Genomic DNA, 23,912 nt, shown 5'->3' with positions numbered 1-23,912 from the left:
ATTAGAAGGGGGCAGGGGAGTGGCTGATATCTGAAAGTCACTGTCCTCTGAATTGGTCAAAAGAGGAATGTGCACACATAGTTGGGTAAAGAACTAAATTTCACTCTACAGAGTAAACAAGAGAAATCCATTGGGAAGGGATAATTAATGGAGACAGAGATTAAGCAAAACATTAAACAAGTACCCTAAGTTTATAGTAGTAAATAATGAGAATCTGGGAGGTGCCCTTCAATTGAGGGATGAATGAATAAAGGATAGCACATAAATGTGATAGAAGGCCTTGTGCTAGACTCCTATCAGCGTAATGACGGGCCAGGATGCCCCAAGAGCAATGTGTGGTTGGTTTTCAAAAACTGAGTGTAAGATTTCACATTTTTCTCAACTGACTTTCACATTATTCAATTGAGTTTGATGTTTTAGCCTGCTGAGATCTGTTTGAATCCTTTTAATTTTTTTAAATTAAATTTTATTTTTTACAAAGATCGTTCCTTTCCTCCCACTTTCTTCACCTTGATCTCCATGGGGTCGCTGGGAAAAAAAGAAAAAAATAATCCCCGTTGTAAACATTTATGGTCAAACAGCATTTCTTACAGTCTCGTTCTCACTCCGAAGCCATCGCTTCTCCAGCACGAAGTGGACATTTGTCAGCACAAGTTCTGCTGCCTGGCCCCTACAGAGGAAGGATTCAGGGAGCAGACTGAAAGAAACACTTTTTAGGGTATGGTCAATGTGGAAATTTGCTGCCATTGATTATACACGTGTGTAACAGCCCTTGGTTTTTGTGGGGGGGAGGGCACAATCATGGATCTTGGCACATGGAAAGAAAATAAAAAATATGTGGGTATATGTACGTCCATATATACATAATGCAAATATAGAAGGGGAAGGGAGAAGGAAGGGGTGGGAGAGAGACAGAGGCAAAAACAAAACGAGAGAGAAACAGAAAGAGGAAAAAGAGGAGAGGGGAAAGAGAGAAGAGGGGAGGAGAAACAGATGAGTGGGGAGAAAAAGAATGAGGAGGGGGAAAGGAGAGAAAGTGGGGAGGGGGAAGGGAGAGAGAAAGTGGGGAGTGGGAAAGGGAGAGAGAAAGTGGGGAGGGGGAAGGGAGAGAGAAAGTGGGGAGTGGGAAAGAGGGAGAAAGTGGGGAGGGGGTTAGGGAGAGAGAAAGTGGGGAGGGGGAAGGGAGAGAGAAAGTGGGGAGTGGGAAAGAGGGAGAAAGTGGGGAGGGGGTTAGGGAGAGAGAAAGTGGGGAGGGGGAAGGGAGAGAGAAAGTGGGGGGGAAGGGAGAGAGAAAGTGGGGAGGGGGGAAGGGAGGGAGAAAGTGGGGAGTGGGAAAGAGAAGGAGAAAGTGGGGAGGGGAAAGAGAAGGAGAAAGTGGGGAGGGGGAAGGGAGAGAGAAAGTGGGGAGGAGGAAGGGAGGGAGAAAGTGGGGAGTGGGAAGAGAGGGAGAAAGTGGGGAGGGGGAAGGGAGGGAGAAAGTGGGGAGGGGGGAAGAGAGGGAGAAAATGGGGAGGGGGAAGGGAGAGAGAAAGTGGGGAGGGGGAAAGAGAGGGAGAAAGTGGGGAGGGGGAAGGGAGAGAGAAAGTGGGGAGGGGGAAAGAGGGAGAAAGTGGGGAGGGGGGAAGAGAGGGAGAAAATGGGGAGGGGGAAGGGAGAGAGAAAGTGGGGAGGGGGAAAGAGAGGGAGAAAGTGGGGAGGGGGAAGGGAGAGAGAAAGTGGGGAGGGGGAAGGGAGGAAGAAAGTGGGGAGGGGGGAAGAGAGGGAGAAAATGGGGAGAGGGAAGGGAGAGAGAAAGTGGGGAGGGGGAAAGAGAGGGAGAAAGTGGGGAGGGGGAAGGGAGAGAGAAAGTGGGGAGGGGGAAGGGAGGAAGAAAGTGGGGAGGGGGGAAGAGAGGGAGAAAATGGGGAGGGGGAAGGGAGAGAGAAAGTGGGGAGGGGGGAAGAGAGGGAGAAAATGGGGAGGGGGAAGGGAGAGAGAAAGTGGGGAGGGGAAGGGAGGAAGAAAGTGGGGAGGGGGGAAGAGAGGGAGAAAATGGGGAGGGGGAAGGGAGAGAGAAAGTGGGGAGGGGAAGGGAGGAAGAAAGTGGGGGGGAAGGGAGGGAGAAAGTGGGGGGGGAGGGAGAAAGTGGGGGGGAGGGAGAAAGTGGGGGGGGAGAAAGTGGGGAGGGGGAAGGGAGGGAGAAACAGACAGAATCAGAGAGACAAGAGAGACAGGGAAAGAACTCAGATCGAGACAATGACCAACCACAATTCGGAGGCTCCCACCCCTCCCCCCTCGTGGATTTCACCCTGCTCGCCAGCGGCCACGTCATTTATAACACACTCATGGATCTGTAAGCACAGGAATGGTTGGGAAACAGCACAGGCAGCTCCCAGCCGGCAGGCCCGGACATGGGGGTCGCGGCAGGGCGCTCCCCGCTAACAGCCCCTCCCAGCAGAGGCTCTCAGATGGCTGGGATCTCGTAGCCCGAGTCCGCGGGGAACTCCCAGGCCGCCTCCTCCAGGCAGCCTCGGTCTCCCCCTAGGGGCCGGTGCTGTTTCTGCACCTGCTCTCTACATCCCCGGGAACACACGAGCTTTAATAAACTAATGTCTACAACTCCAATTCCTGACTCACGTGGACTCAGCCTAGGAGGGAGGCGGCGCACTGTGGTCACTGCGGGCTGAGGGTGGGGACTTAAGGGACGTAGAGCCCGGAAGCGGAGAGAAAGCTGGGGCTGCGGCAGAACTACATTTCCCAGAAGGCGCGGCGCGGCGCGGCGCATCGTGACAAGGGGCGGAAACGTGTAGACGCAGACGCAGACGCAGGACGCAGGCGCGCGGGATTTAAACGGCGGCGGTTGGTACAGGCTAGACTTGAACGCGACGGCGGCCATCCCTACTGCTATCGTCTCAGCCGCTGCTACCTGGAAGCTTGCCCGACCCCGAACCCCCTTCGCTGCCCGACTTGTCTCTCGCCCAGCGGGCTCGCCATGGACGCTACTCTGCTTGCCCGCCTGCTCCCCGGCCTTGCCATCAAGATCCAGAGAAGCAACGGTGAGGGGGCGGGGCAGGGCGGGGCTTGTATTGCACGTGGGCGTGGCTTGTGGGTGGGGTGGGGCATGGACTAGTGGGCTGGGGGCGTGGGGGCAGCTGGCGTGGGGCTGGTTGGGCGAGGAGGTGGCGGCCATGGCCGGGACTCTGGCACCTTCCGGTGGATTTGGGGGGCGGGCATTTAAGCTGTCATGGATGGGGCACCCCCTCCCCTGAGGTCTGGATCTCCCCTCCAAGAGTTCATTCCCATCCTTCCCAGGCCAGTGGTGCCATCTGTGGGGGGAAGAGTGGGAAGGGGCCCAAAAGAGGAGGAGGAGGAAGAGAGGGAGGAGGAAGGGAAAAGAAGGGGAGGGGAGGAGGCGATTACTCCAGATGGTGTGAATGGGCCTTGGGCTCAGCCTGGGGTCTCCTGGGAGAGGGGCCTCCTTGTTACCCAGGGTCATGGCAAAGGGAAGGCCTTCCTTGGGCCCTTCTTACAGGGGCCATGGGGGGGGGTTGGCTTTGGGCAGTGGACTCTCTTGCCTGTGCTGTCAGGGGGCTGGGACCCATCCCCTTGCCTGCCCGGAGCCATTGTGACCAGAGTGTGAGCACATTGTCTGTGGGGCCTGCGGGTCAGAGTGCCGGCTGGCACGGCCTGTGGCCACGGCCCAGGGCTGGATCTTGTGCGAGGGGTTCGTCCGCTCCCAGAAGTCCTGTGCAGGATGGGCAGAGATGGCTTGGGAGTCAGGGAGGAGCGGGGCAGCTCTTGCCCTGCAGTGGTCGCCGCGGAGGCCCACCAGCTCCAGTTCTGTGCCCTGAGAAGAAAGAGCTCTGAGCTTCTTGGCCCGCTCCCCCTCTGCGAGGGCAACGCCGCTAGCCCCGGGACCCACAGAGGGGGCGGTGGCCCTTCCTTACGCTGCGTCTCCCTTTCCTTGTAGGCTTGATTCATAGCGCCAATGTCATGACAGTAAATCTGGAGAGATCCTCTGTCTCAGTGGAATGGGCAGAAGGTGGCTCTACCAAGGGCAAAGAGGTGAGTGGGCAGCGCTGACTCGTTCCTCCCCAGGGCCCGTCTGTGGCCGTCTGACTCGGGCCTAATGATCTTTTTCATCCCCTGCCTCCGTGTGCTCTGCAGACAGCAGAAATCACCCCATAAAAGGGACCGGTGCTACAGCCCAGTGGCCGAACCCGAGTGGTTTATATAGCAGGCAGGCCCGGGGCCACACCCCTCGCGGGCTCGGACCCGCGCCCTTGTCCCAGCCGAGAACACGCGCCGGAGGGGCACCGAGGGGAGGTACCCGTGGAGAACGGGGCAGGAGGCGCAGCGCCGGCTTCAGGGGAGGGGCTGGATGGGACTGTCACCCGGCGCACACGCGTTTCCCCTCTACTACCCCCCTCAGCGCAGAGATACGAGACCTGCGTCAGTCTGTGATTTAAAGAGAAGGATAATTGTGGTTACAGGAAACGTAAAGGACTGAAAATTTGCCAGTTTTTAGTAAAAGTCTGGAGGGAGGGGGAGGGGGGCATGGCAGGCATGAAAGGGCACCTACCCCCCGAGGGACCCTCTAACTGTGGGCTCCTCTCCTGGGCCATGGATGTGCTGCTTAACATCTGCTAGTGGGTGCTTTCAGTACAACTGGGGTCCTTGGTGATCCCTTTTCTTTTTTTAAATGAATTAAAAAACATTAGAGAGTAGGACTAGCTTTCATGAAGTGACAAGCCTTTGTTCTGGGTCTGAGGGATGGGGGGGGCTAGAAGGCGGCAAAGTCTAGCCTGAGTCCAGGCTTAGACGGAGGCTGTGCAGTAGTCTTTGTTGTCATATGATGTGGCGTTTGGTGAAGAAGAATACGGGGGCAGGGAGAGGACTCCCTCCACGTAGGCTGCTAAGGGGAGTGCGCCAGCCTTATCAGAGGGCTGGTACCGGTCTCCAGAGGGGAGGAAGGATGTTAAGGGGGAATAGAAGAAAATCACGGAGGATGCTGCAGGAGGAGGAGGTCTGAAGGAAGACTAGTGGGGGCCTTGGGGTTAGCAGGATTCTCAGGAAGAGAGGGCGGCAGTGGCGGTGTAGGACTTGGGCACACTGGTGTCTGCGGGGCTTTGAGAAGGCCACTGCTTTGTAGTTTTATCTAGTGAGCTATGCTTCTGTCTGGGAGCCTAGATGTCTCCTGGCCACGGGGGAGTGCTTGGCAGTTCCATAGTTAATGTTCAGGAGAAGCTGTTGTCATTTGTCCTTGTTTTCTAAGAGGACCGAGGCATCCGGAAAGTGATTTGAGGAACTCTTGAGGCAGATTCCTCCCCTGTTGTGGGAGTCAGAAGCAAAGAACAGGTGACCACTGGCGGGAGCTTGAAGAGAGCTTTTGTGCCTTCGGTAGCTCCTTTTTGTACATAGAATTCAGTTCAAACTCCTTCCCTGGCAATTCAAGAGCTTCCCCGATCTGGCCAAACCTGCTTTGTCTTCTGAGATTAATTCTGTGTTGTCCCATGTGGCTGAGGGACTGGAGGGAGGAGGCACCTGATGGCCCCGGTAGCATTGTGGATGCAGGTCTTAGTGGCAGCTCCTCAGCTAGCCTGGAAGCAATTAAAGGCCTGGCATAGTGTCTTCTTTTTACTTCTCCCCCTCCCCCGCCCCCGGGTACATCCTCCTATGCCAGGCCCTGTGAACACTGACTGTCTTGAAGGGCTGGCAGGGCTTTGGTGTCTAGGAAGGAGAGTCTCCCCGTTGGGTGAGACAGGACTTGGCTGTTTGCACTTTGAAATGTACTGTGTTTAGGTTCCTTAAGTTAGGCTAAGTGTGGCTTTTTGAACCCCCTGTGATGTCATGCGGACAGATGTACTGGGGCTCTCCCAGGGCCTGGGATTGTGACCTCGCTGCAGGAGGGCTCAGGTGACTGCAGAGAAACGGTCCGGTGCTACACATGCATGGCCCAGCCCACCAGTGTTGGGGGCGCGCTGCCAAGTGCCAGCATACCCTGCTGTCGGGAGCGTCGAGCCGAGTTTTCAAGGCATTCAGCAGGCCAGCTCGCTTTTGGGACGCTTTGAGCTGCTTGACCACTGAGAAGACCCAAGGGCTGCTATCAGGGCCTGCATCAGTGCTTGGGGAGCGCAGCAAGTCCCTGGGAAGGAGCGGGGTTGACCCAGCATGCTAGGGAAGCTGTGTGGCCTTAGTCTGCTAGCCAGCTGCCTACCGTTTGTGCAGTCATGTTTATTGTGAGCACAGATGTCTGCCCTTGGGCGGCCATTCAGAAAGTTCCCCCAGCCACTTTTCTAACTTCATGCTGAAGAACAGCAGCTTGCATCTGTTAGCAGTGAGCTTAGTGGAAATCTCTGGGCAGCTCGGGCTTCCAGCCTGGATGGGAGCTGTGCCGTACCCTAAATGACTGCTTGCTCCTTGCAGATTGACTTTGAGGACGTGGCGGCCATCAACCCAGAACTTTTGCAGCTGTCTCCTCTCCCTGTCCACCCCAAGGACAGCCTTCCTCTGCAGGAGAATGTCACTGTCCAGGTAGGTCACCCATAGAGAGAGGAAAGGCGAGGGGCTCAGCGGGGAACAGCCAACACCTCTAGCTCCTCCTTGTGTTTTTTTTTTCTCCCCAGAAACAAAAGCGCCGATCAACCCTCTCCAAAATCCCTGCTCCCAAAGAAGGTAAACAAACAGAGCGCCCGAAACAGGTGTGTGCTGGGCAGCTCCTCTCAGGCCTGGCACTGGAGCCGCCGCTTACTAGTTGCTTCCCCTCCTGCCCGTCAACCACTGTGGGGTGGTGGCTTCTGCATGGACAGCGTTGGATCCTCTGTCCCTGGCAGGAAAGTCCTTGTGATCGTTCTCTGACTAGGAACCCAGTGTGTTCACTGGAGACCCCTTACTGCCTAACAACAAACTCTGGGCTCCACTCCCTTTGACTGGCCTCAAAGAAAGATTAATGCCTTCAGGAGAGCCCGGCGCTGGGGCTACAGCAGAAACGGGCCTGTCCTCCTAGAGCTTACATTCTCATGGGGGACATACCACCAATCACTCAGTCCGTCCTAGATAGATCACTGCCAAGCAAGGGCTTGGGAAAGGCCTCTTGGGGGAGGGGCCGCTCCAACTGAGTCTTCAGGGAAGCCAGAGAGCCAAGGTGGAGGTTAGGAGAGCAAGCCTTTACTTTGAGGAGAACAAAAGAACCGGCCTTTGGGGAGCAGGGAAGGAGGGGGTAGTGTCTGGCCCTGACCCACTGTGCTAGTGCCACTCTGCTCTTCTCATTGCTCAGCATCATCTCTGCTTTCTAAATGTCTCTCTGTGCCTGGGTTGTTGGAGTATGGCGGTATAGCAGGCTCCCTCCAGGCAGAAGGTCAGGCTGGGGAGTGTGATGTATTTCTAAATGTGTCTGTTGACCATATTGTCATGGATTCTTACTATTAACATCTTTATGACCAGAGAATACTGTTCACAGCCACCTGAAAAAAATGGTGTTAACAGAAAGGAATGAAAATCTTGAGAACTGGGTTTTCTTGGGGGGGGTGGGGATTATAGAATTTAGAAGCCTTGTCATTTTGGTTCCATGGGGCGTAGCTGATGTGGCAGTGTGCTAAAAGCACTCTGTGGGGACAGCATCGATTGTCATGGGGAGATTTCAAAGGATTGTAAGAAATGCCTGTGTTCCCCCCAGCCCAAGAAGACTTGGGCCCTGTCTGGTGCTTTAGGCTCTCTGTTAGTCTGGAGATTCAGGTTGTAAAGCCTTCAGAGAGGTTGTATGACCGAGTGGTTAGTCATGGATTCCCATCCTCCTGCCTGGCATTCCTGTACTCTGGGGCCATGGCATTTGCTAATCTATTGAATCCCATTGACTAGTTGAAATATATATTTTTTGGTGGTGGGAATTCCCCAGTAAAATCTTCAGTCTCCAAACATTTCTCATTTCTGACCTACCATAGATCATCTTACTCCACAGTAAGTGGACATTGGGAACAGTTATGAGATACGTGTCATCAGGCTCCTTTGGGGAGGATATGCTGCTAGTTGAGGAAATTGTAGGGTCTCACACTGAAAGACAGCCCAGGGCTTCCCTAGGTCAATCCTTTCTGTAACCCTCCTGACTGGTTGACTGGTCCTCTAGTGTTGACCCAGAGACCTACATCCCATGATGTGGGGCACTGCACTTCTCAGGGAAACCCATTTCCTATACATCTGCCTTGGCCACTTCAACCTCAGTTACTTCATTTGTGCACCCAAGTGCTAGGCAGTTGGGGTTAGGAAGTGTTAAATATCTGAGGCCAGATTTAAACTCCAGTCTCCTGACTCTAGGATCTGTGCTTTATCTACTGCCCCACCTTCTCCTCTACTGAGAGCTCTGCTCTTAGTGCATTAAAGAACTTGGCTCTTGGCATTTTATCATCCCATTCACATGCATAATCCCCACCTCCCTTATCTTGTATTTTTGAAGGTTCCTTTGGGAACTTTTATCTTTGGATCTTGGCTTTATCTCACTAGCACTGGCTATTTCCTCAACTTTTGTGTGATCTGCAAAATTTAACAAGCATCTATGTCTTCCTCTAAGTCACTGCTAACAATGTTGACTAGAACAGGGTAGTGAATTGGTGCTAGACTCCTATCTGAAGACTTCTCTCTTGTTGGACAGTGATCCACTGATGATTACAAACTTATCAACCTATGTAAACGTTTTGTTCCTATCTTACCATTCCTGGCAGAGATTTGGGTAATTCTTTGTCTACCATTTTCACTTGATCTGCTGACCCTGGTAACCAATCAATAAAAGAAATCCGTTTTCTTTCCTAATGACTCCCTGCTTAGTAACTGTTACTGCTTCTCTTTCTAAATTCTCCTCATCTGTCCCTTAAATAATTTGTCAAGATTCAACATCATTATGTTGAGGATTTGACTCCCTTGCCTTCCCCCTTTTTAGCCTGCCGAGTTCTACAATGACATTCCCTTTCTCCATGAAATTTTGGTTGAAGTCTCTAGACTAATTTTGGTTTGGACCAGATTTTATTCTGCTGGTGTAGAGAGCTAGTTGGAAGTGAGCAAACTTCCTCTGCTAAGGCAGATTGGCACCAATCTGCACTGTAGACTAGGGAGATTTGCCTGAAAGCCCAGGAGGTTTGTGTTAGAAGCAGAGCTTAAAACCAGGTGGTCCTGACTCCAAAGCTGTTTATCCATTACATCAAACTGCCAATTGGGATCTTTTTTTTTTTTTTTTCCAGAAATCATGTCTAGTATTTTTAGGATCCAGCTCTAATCACTTGAAGTCTTTGAGGGCAGTCCAAAGGGCCATATCCCAACCTTCTCATCCTAATGAAGTCTGACTGGCTTCTCCCGTATCATCTCATCCTGCTATTTTTCTCAGCTTGTCTTTGACATCCCCTCAATTTGGCCCAAAGGTACCTGCTTCCAACAAAGGATTAAGCTGTAGTTTGTGATTGTTCTCAGTTTACATGTTTGCTGCTTGTTTCTGTACTTGGATTTAGTGTACTCTTTTTTTCTTTTTTTGGTAGTTTTTTATTTTCAAAACATGAAATATTCACCCTTGCAAAACTTTGTGTTCCAAATTTTTCTCCCTCTCTTCCCCCACCCTCTCTCCTAGAAAGCAAGCAATCCTACTTAGGTTAAACATGTTCAATTCTTCTATTCATATTTCCACATTTGTCACACTGCACAAGAAAAATCTGATCAAAAAGGGAAAAAAATGAAATAGAAAACAAAAGGCAAGCAACACATATGTACCATTTGATAGCCCTTTGGGCGTTGTTCCAAATTGTTCCCCAGAATGGTTGGATCAGTTCACAGCTCTACCAACAATGCATTAGAATTCTCCCACATCCCCTCCATCCCCTTTTCCTGTCAGTTTAGCCAATCTGAGAGGTATATAGTAGTACTAGATTGTTGTGATAAGTTTGAAATCTAATACTGCTAGGTACTGCCACCTTTTTTCTTCACATTTTTCTACAATGATTCCTTTGGTATTTTTGAATTTCTTCTAGAAGAATTGTGTTATTTTTTTCTAGCTCTGTAACAAAAGAAAAGGTGAAAAAACTTATGTTGTGATCCAGATTCAGTCCCCACAATCCTCTTTCTGGATGCAGATGGCTCTCTCCATCAACAATTTACTAGAATTGGCTGGCTTCAGTATACTCTTTGTCTAGTGCCTCCACAGGCAGGATCCTCTTTGGGTCTGTATCTTTTTTTATTTCCTCTCATTAAGTTTGATTTTTTTTTTTTTTTCAATGTAAAAATTTTTCTTTGAACATTCTATTTTTCATATTTTGAGTTCCAAATTCCCCATTCTTTTCCTCTTTCCTAAGAAAGCAATTTGATATAGATTATAGATGTGAAGTAAAACATTTCCATATTAGCAATGTCGCAAAAGAAAACAGTAAAAAATGGTTTTATAAAGTAAAAAAGTAAAGGATGCTTTGATCTGTATTCAGACTTCATCAGTTCTTTCTCTGTTTTTCATCATAAGTCCTTCGGAATTGCTTTGAATCATCATGGTGATCAGAATAGTTAAGGCGTTCAGTTGATTGTCATACAACAATAGTCTCCTGATTCTGCTTACTTCTCTTTGTATCAGTTTCTATGGGCCTTCCCAAGTTTTTTTTTTTGTTTTTTTTTTAAATTTCCTTTAAGATGCATATTTTTATTTTTTTCTAATTAAACGTGCACATTCATTTTTTAAAATAAGCATTTCTTTATAAATCATGTTTGGAGAGAAAAATCAGAACAAAAGAGGAAAGCCACGAAAGAAAAAAAAAAAAAACAAAAGAAGAAAAAAGTGAACATCTCATGTTTTGATTTACATTCACTCTCCATAGTTCTCTCTGGCTGTTTTCTATCCAAAGTTTATTGGAATTGCCTTGGAAAAACTGAACTGCTGAGAAGAAACAAGTCTTTCATAATTGATCATCATACAGTTTTGCTATTATTTGTACAATGTATTCCTGGTTTTGTTAATTTACTCAGCATCAGTTCATGCAAATCTTTCCAGGCCGTTCTGAAATCAGCTTGTTCATCATTTTTTAAGGAATAATAATATTCCAGTACTTTCATATATCATAACTTACTCAGCTATTCTCCAATTGATGGGCATCTATTATTTTCCAGTTCCTTGTCACCACAAAAAGGGCTGCTGCATACATTTTTGCACATGTGGATCCCTTCCCCTTTTTTATGATCTCTTTGGAGTACAGGTCCAGTAAAGACACTGCTGGATCAAAGGATATATACATAGTTTGATAACCCTTTGGGCATAGTTCCATATTGCTCCCCAGAATGATTGGGTCAGTTTACAACTCCACCAACAATGTATTAGAGTCCTACATCCCCTCCAACATTTATCATTTTCTTTTCTTGTCATTTTAGCTAATCTGTGAGATGTGTAGTAATACTAGATTGTTTTGATGAATACTTCTTTATAATAGAGTTTGAAATCTGGTACTGCTAGGTACGGCTACCTTTTGTCACATTTTTCTTCAATGATTTCCTTGATATTTTTGACCTGGAAGAATTGTGTTATTATTTTTTCTAGCTCTAAAATATTTTTTGGTATTTGGTATGGCACTGAATAAGTAAATTAAGTTAGATAGAATTAGCTCTGCCTACTCATGAGCAATTATTATTTCTCCAGTTGTTTGGATTTTACTTTATTTGTGTGAAAAGTATTTTGTAGTTGTATTCATATAGTTTCTGGGGATTTGCCTTGGGAGGTAAACCCTCAAGTATTTTATATCATCTACAATTATTTTAAATGGAATTTCTTTTTTGCCTCTTTCTACTTTGTTCATAATATATAGAAAAGCTGATGACTTATGTGGCTTGATTTTATGTCCTGCAACTTAGCTGAAGTTAATTCTCATTTTTTAGTTGACAAAGTATATTATCATATCATCTGCAAAGTGATAGTTTTATTTCCTCATTATCTTAATTCCTTCCATTTCTTTGTCTTCTCTTATTGGTGTTAGTCTAGCATCTTTCTTGACTGGTAAGAGTGCTGCCACCTGCTGGTGTCCAGCTGGCCTCCATTGCTCTTTCTGTGAGCAGCCATACCTTGAATTCTTTGGAGGCTGAGATTCCAGGTCTTGCCAGCTGGGCAGTATTGTTGTGAGAATCTGTCCAAGATCTACATGCCCAGGAGCCCCCTCTGTGGCATATCCATCCAGCTGCACAGCCTCCTCTACCAAAGGGGCCTCCACCATGCCATCCTTTGATGGCCTTCCTAACTTCGCTAGTAACTAAAAGGTTAATCCTTTTAGTAATTAATGAGACTTCTCTTTGAGATTGGCGTGATCCATAAACAAGACTGCCATTTCTATACAGTCATTGATCCATTTGGGTTTTGTGCTAAACCCTTCTGTACGGGCAGCTAAAAGCACATTTAGTGAGAGTTGAAGTCACTGTTTTATCTGATGTGGTCTTTGTAGCGTTTTGTCCATAAGTTATCTTATTGCCTCTTCCAAGAAATTTTGTATGATTTTGTAGATCTGGTTGGGGGAGAGCCTTCTTAAGCATCATTTTGTTCTATTCAAAGACTTGTTCATTCGTTTTGGTTATGAACAAAATAAGGATGACAGGTTCCTCTTGTCATGTCCACATCTTTCAGTAGTCTCATTATGTGGCTAAAATGATTTGAGTAGCTACAGTATGTCCTCCTTATTGTCCCTGACCTCACATAGGCCTCTGGAGATGTTTATAGAAACTGGGAGGCTGCTCTTCAGATTCATCTCTGTCACCTTGGTTTGGTGTAAGGTCTGAGGTTTCATAACGGTTTTCCTCTGAATACTTGACTTCTGCCCCTTTTTTTTGGTGCCTTGTGCCATCAAAAAATATGTATTACTGACCAGTCCCTTCTAGGGCCTCAGTACAGCCCAGCTGCTCTCCCCATTTTTTCCTTCAGTGCTCTTTCTGCTTCATCGTTTGACACATCCGTAACTGGGATGTGACCAGACAGATGAAATACGTTCTTTCTGTTCCTGGTAGGCTGAGTTTGGAGTTTTTAAAACCTAAGCTGGCTTTGATGGGTACCTTGTATATATTAACAACATTCTCCAGGTAACTTTCTCCTTTTTTCTCCATTAGACACACTTGTTTCAACAGAATTTCATTTTTGTATTCATTCTACTCTTCTTAACCAAACTTTTCTTAAATAACTTTTTAGGACACCAGTGCTTTCTCTGAATTGGCTAAAAACTGATCCCCAGGATCAGAGGGTGTGGAATAAGAGGAGGTATGTGTCCACCCTCCCGCTCTCCTTCCTCCTGATCAGCAGTGCTGCAATAGACCATCATCTTTGGCTAAGATGCCCATCACGCCTTCACCTTTTGCTGCCATGAAAGGCTTATGAAGGGAAAAGGGAGTGGTTCTTTCATTGTTATCTTTCTTTTTTGTGTTTTTTTTTTAATTAAATCTTTTTATTTACAAAATATATGCATGGGTAAATTTTCAACATTGACCCTTGCGAAATCTTCTGTTCCAATTTTCCCCTCCTTTCCCCCACCCCCTCCCCTAGCTAGCCTGTAGTCTAATACATGTTAAATATGTTAAAAATGTATGTTAAATCCAATATGTGTTTACATGTTTATACAGTTATCTTGCTCCATTGCTGTCTTTCTATCCAAAGCCCAGATAGCTTTTAATGGTTGGCTCTGGTATTCTTTGGTCATAAAGATTATGTTTCCGTTTGTCCATCCATTGACTTCCCAGACTTTGGTCTTGGATTTCCACATGGGAATATGGATGAGCTAGAGCTTGGAATTGTGCCTTGACTAATGGAAACTGGCATCTTCTCATTGGCTTTATATAGGAGGAATTGTCTAGTAGTTAAGTGCCACACAGCCAGTAAGCTGGTAGCTTCAGGTAGTCCACTGTTCTCTGCTGCCTCTTGTGTGACCATTGCCCCTGCATACAAAGGGCTGGGAGGTCAGCGCTTTACGTGTTACCATCCCTTTTGGATGAGGAGCTATAGTCTCCCTTCGCTCTCCCGTCACCACCCCCTAACCAAGTTGGGCACATGTTCCCATGGCACGGAGGCCTATGAGGTTGTCCTTACCTACAGACTAAGTCCTCTGGGGGTCTCAGTTAGCAGGCCTGGCATTCGGTTGGCTATTGTCTTCTGTGGTGGGGGGCCTGCAGAGAGTTCACTGGTGCCACTGGTAACTCCGGGGCCTGGCTAGAAATCCTTGTGAGGGAGTGGGGCCCCCGAACTTGCTCTGAGTACTTCCCTTTTCTTTTACCCCACTTATCTCCTTTTAGTTCCTGGAGGCCATGTTTGAGAGAACAATATCCAGAGGGCAGTATCATCCTTGGATGAGATTTGTGACCATCTTTAAGTAGAAGCCTAACAACTGGTTCTTGGGGATCCTGCCCTATGGATACCTTTTGGGTGTGGGTTGGACTTAACTGACTACTGATGTTTTTCCAATCCTGAAGCCAGTGATTTCTCAGTGCCTCCCTGCTAAATCACTTTCTGATTAGGAAAAGTCTAAATAACCCCCTCACCGGTGCTACTTCCCTCTTTATCCTCCTTTATCTCCCCTCCCCTCCCATCCTGGTGCTGGAGAATGGGGAAAAGAGCTGAAGAGATCCTCAATAGGATGAGCTTCAGAACAGCCTGAATTTTGTTCATTTCTCCTGGCTTGGCAGACAGAGGAAATGTGGGTCCTTCAGTCTCCCTGCAGCCTGTGCTATCATTCCCCCTTAGCCCTCTCATAGGCTGTCTTGGGCTTTTCATTCCTCCAGCTTTGCGTGGCCGTTCTACCAGGATGTCTGCCATCTCGGAGACTCAGAGGCTCATGGCTCAGGAGAATGACATGGAAGTCGACCCTTCCACTGCCGCCAACACCAGGAGCCAGTTCACAATTCCCAGTAAGTGACAAACGGAGCCTGGCTTGGACTGTCGTCCCCTGCCTTAGGCATAAGTAGGAAGGCAAGTGAGTGCACCTGGACTCGGGGGTGTGGCTTCCCTGTTGGCCCTTTCCCCTCCCCATTGGCCCCAGATGGAGGGCGTCTCTGAGGCTAAGGCATCCCCTGCTCTTCCTGTGGGATAAGGGAACTGGCAGGCAGAGTTCAGTAGAGGGAGGCCAGTATTGAGACCTTGAAGGACGAGGCATTCAGGACTTTACTGGGCAGGGTGTTTGGCTTTGTGGCATCAGTCTGAGGGCAGAAGTGTGGCTGGGAGAAAAGGGTCTGAAGTGGGTGGTTGAGATTTGGGGGCGGCCATTGTGTGGGAAGAGAGAGGACCTGGACTTCTCAAGCCAAGTACTATTGGTTGTCCTTGGGCCCAAAGGGTCAGGTGCTGGGTCTGCCACATTTATGCCCAGGAGTAAATGTCAGGCTCCTGCCAATCCTCATCTCTTCTCCCTCCCTAGCGGGTCTCCCTCGTGCCCCCCGCGTTGGCATGAGTGAAATCCCACTGGCAACTGTTAATGAAGCTGCAGAAGAACAGACATCTTCCATCCGAGGCAATTCTGCTGCCAACCCAGCAAATTCAGGTAGCCCCAGAGACTGGCAGGACCCTTTGTACTTAGAAGGATGACTGGGTTGGGGGGGGCAGCATGGCAGGGAGAGAAGCCACGCTGGGCTTCGGTGCACCTTACAGGTCCACCCGTTGAATGGGGCTACATGAAGTAACACACCACTTGTCTGGCTTTCTTCCTGGAGCACCATTGGTGCCACCTGACAGGTCTTGGCCCTGCTGTGTCTGTCCTAGGGGATGCCAGCTGCAGTGCTGGCTCACGGTTCTCTTTGACTCTCCTGGCACTGTCCACAATGGGCAGGCTGAGACTCTCTCACTCATAGGACCCTTTGGGAAAAGACCAACACCCTTCTCTCATAGGATGACAGGGATGGCGATGGGGGTGGGGTCGAGCAGCATTTTCGAAGGGCCATAAATCAGATAATCTGGTACAGCATGCTAGGGCTCCCAAAAGGATGACCATGTCCTTGCCTCCAAGGGGCTGACCTACTATTACATCCTGTCCCCAAATAAGGAAGAATGTCAGGGAGGCCACAGTGAGTGAGCCCATGTGGTCTCGAAGCAGCTGAGGAGACAGAGCCCAGGAACAAGTCCCTGACCTGAGCCTAGAAGCACAAGAAGGCTTTCAGTAGACAGTGGGAAAGGGTGCCTGGTTTTCCAGGAGAAAAGACCTCTTCTTGCTGTACGTACCATTTAACCTCAGAAAAACAAGTACCAGATGGTGTCTCCTAAAAGACAGTACTAGGGGCAGAGGAATCAATGCTGGGCAGGGAAAGCAGACCTGGGGCACAGAAGGCTCATGCTAGGTGAGTGAGGAATGAGGATGGGAGACACAGGCTAGAGGCCATGAGCTCTGCAGTCCCTGGTGAGGAAGCTTCTCCTCTCCCAGCTCCAAGCCCAGAAGTGATGCACTAGGAGGTCTGTAGCCAGCTATGCTGCAAGGAGATGACTGGCACAAAGTATCCCAGAAGTGCTGAAATGGAGAGAAGTTTGTGGTTTGATTCTATATGGTGGGGTGGCTGGGAGGGACAGAGCTGATGGAGGCCCAGCAGCCCCAGCCCTCAGAGCTCTGGCTACCACCTGTAGGAATCAAGTTCTCAACAAGTGATGATGGGCTGGGGTTCTTTCCTAGTTCGAAGGAAGTCGTGCTTAGTGAAGGAAATGGAAAAAATGAAGACAAAAAGAGAAGAAAAAAGGGCCCAGAACTCAGAAATGCGGATCAAGCGGGCACAGGTGCCTTCCTGGGGCCAGTCTGGGGGCGGGCTTTGGGCCTTGAATCACACCACACCCATCCAACTGAAGTCTGAAGGCATAGGGAGCCCTATATTGGGCTCATATGGCCTAGACACAGTGAGCCATGGTTGAGCATTTCTGCTTTGAATCAGATTAATTCTGTTGGGTCTGAATGTTGGTTTGGGGTCCTAACCTTTGTTAGTGTCCTTTGGTTATCACCTGTGCCTTCTGATCCTAAGCTCTTTGGAGCCTCCCTTCTGCCTGTAGGCCCTAAACCCGTTGAGGCTTTCCCCCACCTGTGTATCCTGATCCCTTTGGGGTCCCCTTCCTCTGGACCTGGAATCACTGGGGTTATTTTGCAGTACTCTGCAGAGATGGGGGCCCACAATGTCCCTCTCCCATCATTGTTGCCCCACAGGAATACGACACCAGTATGCCCAACTGGGAGTTTGCACGAATGATTAAGGAGTTCCGAGCTACTCTGGACTGTCACAGACTTACTATGACTGATCCTGTAAGTGTGATTGGCCATAGGCCAGACAGCAGCCATGTTGTACCCCATCCCCCTTCCCACCTCCAACCTTACTGGGGCCTAGGGGGTGTGTGAGTGGTCCACTCGTGATTTAGGCCTTCTATGAACTGCCACCCAGTGCAGCATGTGGACAGAGGTGGGGAGCAGGAGCAGGATTTTCCCAGGACTCGTGTGAGAATGGAGAGAGCACCGGGGTCCAGCTTTGGGGGAGGCAGTGAACGTGGGCAGGTATTGGGGTCCTGAATGACTTGTCTTTCTGTCACCCCTCCCCCCTTACAGATCGAGGAGCATCGGATATGTGTTTGTGTTAGAAAGCGCCCTCTTAATAAGCAAGGTAAGCCCGTGCCACACTGGGCAGGTACACACGTGTGCATATGCGTGCATTCTCAGCATGTCTCCTGGGCCTGCAAACCTGTGCTTTCCTCTTGCAGAATTAGCCAAGAAGGAGTTTGATGTCATCTCGGTTCCCAGCAAATGCCTCCTCCTAGTTCATGAACCCAAGCTCAAAGTGGACTTGACCAAGTACCTGGAGAACCAGGCTTTCCGCTTTGATTTTGCTTTTGATGAAACGGCATCCAATGAGGTTGTCTACAGGTGGGGGTCCTCCCTATTTGGGGCGTTCAAGGCCTTCCGACCCCATGCTGGGTCCTTGGGCTTGATGTGCTGCATCTGACTGATTTCCTTTCCTGTCCCACGCAAATGGTGGTTTGGCAGCCAGGAAAGAAGTGGCTGTCTTTTGGGCTTGAGCCCTGTGCCAGTGTGCCCAAGAGGCATGTTCCTGAACCATCCAAGGAGGCGGCAGGTACCAGTGTCCTGTCAGGGCTTTTGGTAGGGCTGAAAGGCCTTTTCGGGCAGCCCTCTGCTGTTGACCACTCCACAGCCAGGCTCTGATTGACACTGGGGCTTGGGGCTCATCAGAGGCTTTCCTGGTCTGCCAACCTAGTGCCCTCTTAGCCCTGGGGAGGGAGTTAAGATGCATTTTTGTCAGACCCAGCCAGAGGGATCAGAATGTGCTTCAGGTGGTAGTGACTCGCCCCCAGCCCCCAGCCTTCTTTCTTTATAGGTTCACAGCCAGGCCATTGGTACAGACGATCTTCGAAGGAGGAAAGGCCACCTGCTTCGCGTATGGCCAGACTGGCAGTGGCAAAACCCATGTGAGTCATGTGAAGGGCCCTGTGGACAGAGCTTAGCCTGGGAGTTTTCTCAGCATGCTGTCTTGCCCTTGGGGCTCAACGGGGAGGAGAATGAACAGTGTCTCCATGGGGAGACGAGGGAACATGAGGGGACATTGGGTTTCTTGTTGAAGGCCTCATCTGTGCTGGGTCCTGGGTGTGACCCCTCAGGTGATGAGGCTGCTCCTTGCCTTTGCAGACGATGGGCGGTGACTTCTCTGGGAAAAATCAGAATGCATCCAAGGGCATCTACGCATTTGCCTGTAAGTCCCACAGAAGCCTCACCTCTGGAGGCCAAGCTGAGCTCTCTCCTCCTTGCTCAGAGCATCCCTTCCCCTCCTCGCTAGAGACAGGAAGGAAGGCTACATCCAGGCCGCTCCTCCTTCCTGCCTCCCTTTCTTCCCTCTAGCACGAGACGTCTTCTTGCTAAAGAATCAGCCCCGATACAAAAACCTCGGCCTGGAAGTCTATGTAACCTTCTTTGAGATCTACAATGGGAAGGTCAGTAAATGGGGAAGGAAGTGGGTCAGGGAGCCTGCTCTGCTCAGTCCCTCTATCCCTTCCCATCAGTGTTAAGCCAAGGGAAGGTCACCCAGTCATGGAGTCCCTGAGAAACCAGCTCATTGCTCCCTGAGCTTGGAGACCAGGCCAGCTCGCCAAAGAGCTGTTCACCTGGCTGGGACCCTCTTTCTTGGCCTGTCACCAAGCTTTTTTCATGGGGTTTTCTCCCAGCTGTTCTTGTTTCTGACCCAGCTTCCTCCCCTAGAGGATCAAAGCATCCTGGAGGAAGAGGAGTGGGAGGAGGGAGGAAGATGTGATACCCATAGACCACTTCTGCCAGCTGGGCCCTCTTTGGGTGCCCATGACTCACCTCTTCCAGCTGTGCCCTCTTTGTGGTGCCCATGGGCCACCTCTGTCAGCTGTGCCCTCTTTGCCTTCCCCACTGTAGCTCTTTGACCTACTGAACAAGAAGGCCAAGCTTAGGGTGCTGGAAGATGGCAAGCAACAGGTGCAGGTGGTAGGGCTGCAAGAGCACCTGGTGAACTCAGCAGATGATGTCATCAGGATGATTGAGACAGGAAGCGCCTGCAGGTGAGGGAAAGGCTGGACAGGTCACATGGCCAAGGAAGAACTGGGGGCATGGGTCTGGCTGCAGGGCCAAGGGAGCTCAGGCCTCCATCCCTCACTGCACTCCTCTGTGCCCCTGGGCACTGTAGTTAGGCAGGAGATGGGAATCTCTCCTGGTTTTCAGGGTGTAGGCAGGCAGTTCTGTGGTGGCACCTGTCTAGCAGTTAGTCAAGCATTTATTAAGCACGAGTTATGTACGTGGCAAAGCACCAGACGTGGAAAGAAAAAAGATAGCTCCTGGCCCTAAGGAGCTTACACTCTAAAGGGGGAGATAGCACAAGCTGGATAAATAGGGAAGGACTAACAGGGAAGGCAGTAGATAGATGAGAAAATGTGTAGAAGGTGGGATTTTAGCTGGAACCCTAAGAAAGCTGGGGATCCTTGAGGCAGAGATGAGGTGGGAGAGCATCCCAGGCAGAGGACACAGCCCGAGAAAAGGCCAGGAGCCAGGGGATGTAGGGTCTGGAGGGGAGCAGCCGGGAGGGCCAGTGTCATCGATTTAGAAGTACAAGGACCAGGAAGTAGTAAAGTAAGGGGGAGGGGAGGAAATAGGTCAGGAAGAGCTTGGAACACCAGATGGAATGGTTTGTATTTCACCCTGAAGACACTAGGGAGCCATTCAAGTTATTGAGTGAGAAGGTGACATGATTGCACCCGTGTTATAGGAAAGTCACATTTGTGGCCAATGGAGGACAGCCTGGAGTGGGCAGAGACTTAAGGCTGGCAGACCCCTCCTCCCCCTCCCATAGGCTGGTGCTGTAGTCCAGGTATAAAGTGCAGGAAACCTGCAAGGGGTGGGGAGGGTAGCAGAAGAGAGGGAGGGGCCATGTTTGAGAGACGCTGCAAAGGTGAAATTGGGAGATCTTGTCAAGATTTAGGGGGAATCAGCGAGAGGGAGGAGTTAAGCTTGAAGGAATACTGGTGATCTCCACAAATACTAGGAAAGTTTGGGGAAAGGAAATTGAGTTTTGGATTCAAGAAGTTTGTCGGACGTCCAGTCTGAGATTTCTGAAAGGCAGTTGGCATCAGAGCAGAGGTCAGCAAAGCTGGGGCAGGAGACGTAGATTTGAGGGTCACCAGCATAGAGATGGCCGCTCGATGCCCAGGAACTGATGGGATCTCCGGGCGAAGTGGTACAGAGGGGTAAGAGGAGGGGGCCGCGGGCAGAGGGACCCCCAAGGTTAGAGGGCAGGATCTGGGGAGGATCTAGCAAGGACCGTCAGAGAGGGAGAGGGAGAATGGAGTGGGGGTGGTCCTGAAAACCTGGAGAGAAGACAAAAGAGAGAGTGACCAGTGAGGTCAGAGGTCAAGGAGGAGGACAGAGAAAAGGCCTCTGGTTTTAGCTGTTAAGAGATCCTTGGCACCTGTGGAGAGAGTAGAGGGGGCAGCATGTGGGAGGAAAGAGGGGCAGAAGGTATTGGGGAGCTCGTGACAAATGGCCTCAGCTTTTACTGTAAAATAGGCAGGTATGTAAGGGCTTCTGTGCAGAGTGGGAGAGGGATTAGCTGAGCAGGTTCTATTTTACAATGGACCCAGCAGAACCTTCATCCAGCAGCAGCACATAGAGTCTTGGGCAGGAGGCTGGGTCGGGGCTAGGTATGATGGACAATATGACAAAGAAGCCTGAGATTCGGGAGAACTGGTCAGTGTGAGGTTGAACCATTCACCAAAGGATGGAGATGGGGAGAAGAGGAGGGAGTGTTAATGTAGGGCTAATGGCAGGGGCAAGCTGAGGGGTCAAGGGGCTGGAGGTCATAAAGCAAATGACACTGTGGTGATCTTGGCCCCTGTCCTGCCATGCAGGTGGGCACAGGCTCCTTGGATGTAGTCCCTGATCTCTGTCATGGTCCCCTTCCTGAGCAGCCCCGGGGAGGTAAGCACCCTTTAATGAGCTCCTTCCTATGTCCTAGGACCTCAGGGCAGACGTTTGCCAACGCCAGCTCTTCCCGATCCCATGCCTGCTTCCAGATCCTGCTCCGGGCCAAAGGGAAGCTGCATGGCAAGTTCTCCTTAGTGGATCTGGCCGGGAACGAGAGAGGGGCGGACACGTCCAGTGCCGACCGGCAGACCCGTATGGAAGGGGCCGAGATCAATAAGAGCCTGCTGGCCTTGAAGGTAGAGGCCAGAGGCCAGGGCAGTGGGGCCCCTGGGCTTCGACTGCCTTCTGCCGGGTGGGGGCTTGGGCTCCCACGACTCAGTGACTCCCTCTGCCCTACAGGAGTGTATTCGGGCTTTGGGGCAGAATAAGTCACACACACCGTTCCGGGAAAGCAAGCTGACTCAGGTGCTCAGGGACTCCTTCATTGGGGAAAACTCCAGAACCTGCATGGTAAGGACCAGGGATGCTCCCAAGGGCTTCCAGAGGTGCCAAGCCCATGGACACCTCTAGAGTGCCCGGGTCCCTTACCCACACTTTGGAACCCTTCCCCTGCTCACAGGCCAAGCTGGCGTTACCTGCAGCCTGGGCTCCCAGGGCAGCCTTGTCTGCTCGCTGCTGGCCCCCCCGGCCCATCAGCACCCCTCTAGTCCTCAAGTATCTCTTGTGCCTCTTGTCTGAAGGGCTTCTATCTGACAGCCCGGGAGTCCCAGAAAAGATAATCCTTGTTGGACTGAGAGTCCCTTGGGAGACAGAGGTGCCAAGGAAGGTGGGCTGTCCTGCAAAAATGAGACAAAGGCAGCCAATTGAGATGTAGGCGCTCGTGCTGTCCCAGGGAGAAGGAGATGGCTGGGTGGCCCTTTCTCTTTGGTGGCTCCTCAGCAACTTGGGTCTTCTCTCCTCCCCAGATTGCCATGATCTCCCCAGGGATGAACTCCTGCGAATATACTCTGAACACCTTGAGATATGCAGACAGGTACAAGGGCAGCAGACAGACGCTTCTCCTGAAGGGCAGAGCCCTGAGCTCTTGGGAGGCAATGGGCAAACAAGGGACAGAGGGTGGGTACGTGGGGTAAGACTTTTCCTGCTGCTGTGAGGGGCAAGGGGTGGGGAAGGGGGGAGGTGCCAGACCTGGCCCACTGACCCCAATAGCCCCACCACACCCCCTACCAGTCAGGCTGGGAGAAGAGCCAGTTCTGACCTCTCTTTTCTCCCTCCTTCCTTGCCCAGGGTCAAAGAGCTGAGCCCTCACAACAGTGGAAACGGGGAATTGCAGACCCAGATGGAGACGGAGGGGGAAGAGCTGGGGCCCAACTCAGACAGTGACCGTCAGGCCCACAGGGTAAGCCAGGCCAGACGGGGGTTCTGGGCGAAGGGAGGGGGAGCAGAAGCCCAGGGCTGGCCCGGCCCTGCAGAGCTCATAGCTCAGCGAGGGCCTCTCCTTCCTTGGCTTGGCCAGCTGTCCACGGATGAAGAGGAGCTCTCGTCCCAGATGTCCAGCTTCCAGGAAGCCATGACTCAGATCGGGGAACTCGAGGAGAAGGCCATCGAGGAACTCAAGGAGATTGTTCAGGTACCAAGCAGGCCAGCCTGGCAACAAGAAATAAGGCCACAGAAGGACTGATCGGTGTGGGGAGTCTGGCAGGCTGGAGAGGGGGATGGGCAGATACTTATCAGGGTCTTCCAGATGAGCAACCTGGCTCACAGCCAAGGAGGCAAGGCCAGCTCTTCAAGGGAGACACACTCCCTTATTGCTGCACCCCTAAACAAGTCCTGGCTACGAAGGTGGCCCACTGTCTTAGGCACAGCTCTTTTCCCAATATCTCCCTCTGCTAACAACCCCACCTCTCACTCCCTGTGTAGACTGCTGTTACTGCCGCTCTCTGGGGCTCACACCCCCAACCCATACATTTTAGAGCCCTGATTGAGAGGATGGTGGGTGCCAGCAGAGAGGCAGCCGCAGCCCACCCTTCCTGCCCAGACCAGCTGGCTTTCATGGCGTTTTCTGTTGGCATTCTTCCCAAATGTGGTTCAGAGCCCTGACCCAGACAGGTCTGTGCTCTCCCACGTTCTGGACACTGTCTTTCCCTATGCAGCATCAGTCAGTGTTAGCTCCTCTCAAGCCTGCCCATGCCAGGACTCCAATCTGTATTTATAGCATTTATATTTTCAATCTCAGGTCTAGAACTTATGCTTTATCTCTTTGAACTTTAACCATCATGAATTTGACCCGAAGAGCTAACCTGTCCAGACCTGGTCATCCAGTGTGTTCACTCTCCCTCCAACTTTGGGTTCTCTGTAGTGTGGATATATAGGTACTTCTGGGCCTCAAATCATTGATAAGAATATTCAACCATACAAAACTAAGCACAAATCCCAGGGAAATTTGGGATTCAGTCATTCAGCCTCTTCTCAAGCTACCCAGCTGTACTGTCACCTAGACCATGTCCTTCCATCTTATCTGGGAAAATAACAGCATGGGAGGGTAGTCCTCTGAGCTGT

At 50.6% G+C, this 23,912-nt stretch overlaps 1 protein-coding gene across 4 annotated transcripts in view; it reads left to right on the top strand.

Moving 5' to 3' along the window:
* The first annotated feature begins 2,340 nt into the window (after positions 1-2,340).
* KIF2C (kinesin family member 2C) overlaps positions 2,341-23,912 on the top strand; it is a 31,618-nt gene continuing 10,046 nt past the window's right edge. The window contains exons 1-19 of one of the 4 annotated variants that reach the window (XM_074266120.1): positions 2,341-3,035; positions 3,950-4,044; positions 6,406-6,513; positions 6,606-6,654; positions 14,734-14,859; positions 15,363-15,485; positions 16,602-16,702; positions 17,121-17,216; positions 17,514-17,568; positions 17,666-17,828; positions 18,298-18,388; positions 18,606-18,669; positions 18,816-18,907; positions 19,356-19,498; positions 21,445-21,649; positions 21,753-21,863; positions 22,319-22,386; positions 22,641-22,752; positions 22,870-22,983. In XM_074266120.1, the coding sequence (XP_074122221.1) occupies positions 2,972-3,035; positions 3,950-4,044; positions 6,406-6,513; positions 6,606-6,654; positions 14,734-14,859; positions 15,363-15,485; positions 16,602-16,702; positions 17,121-17,216; positions 17,514-17,568; positions 17,666-17,828; positions 18,298-18,388; positions 18,606-18,669; positions 18,816-18,907; positions 19,356-19,498; positions 21,445-21,649; positions 21,753-21,863; positions 22,319-22,386; positions 22,641-22,752; positions 22,870-22,983 (1,980 nt within the window). In that variant the 5' untranslated portion in view covers positions 2,341-2,971. Of the gene's footprint in view, positions 3,036-3,110; positions 3,292-3,949; positions 4,045-6,405; positions 6,514-6,605; positions 6,655-14,733; positions 14,860-15,362; positions 15,486-16,601; positions 16,703-17,120; positions 17,217-17,513; positions 17,569-17,665; positions 17,829-18,297; positions 18,389-18,605; positions 18,670-18,815; positions 18,908-19,355; positions 19,499-21,444; positions 21,650-21,752; positions 21,864-22,318; positions 22,387-22,640; positions 22,753-22,869; positions 22,984-23,912 lie in introns of those variants that run through there. The other 3 variants (XM_074266121.1, XM_074266122.1, XM_074266123.1) reach the window with 3 other exon arrangements.

This window comes from Sminthopsis crassicaudata, chromosome 4 (assembly GCF_048593235.1).
Source record: "Sminthopsis crassicaudata isolate SCR6 chromosome 4, ASM4859323v1, whole genome shotgun sequence".
NCBI lineage: Eukaryota > Metazoa > Chordata > Mammalia > Dasyuromorphia > Dasyuridae > Sminthopsis > Sminthopsis crassicaudata.
The sequence above is the reverse complement of the archived record's forward strand: the minus strand, read 5'-3'. Positions and strand labels throughout refer to the sequence as shown.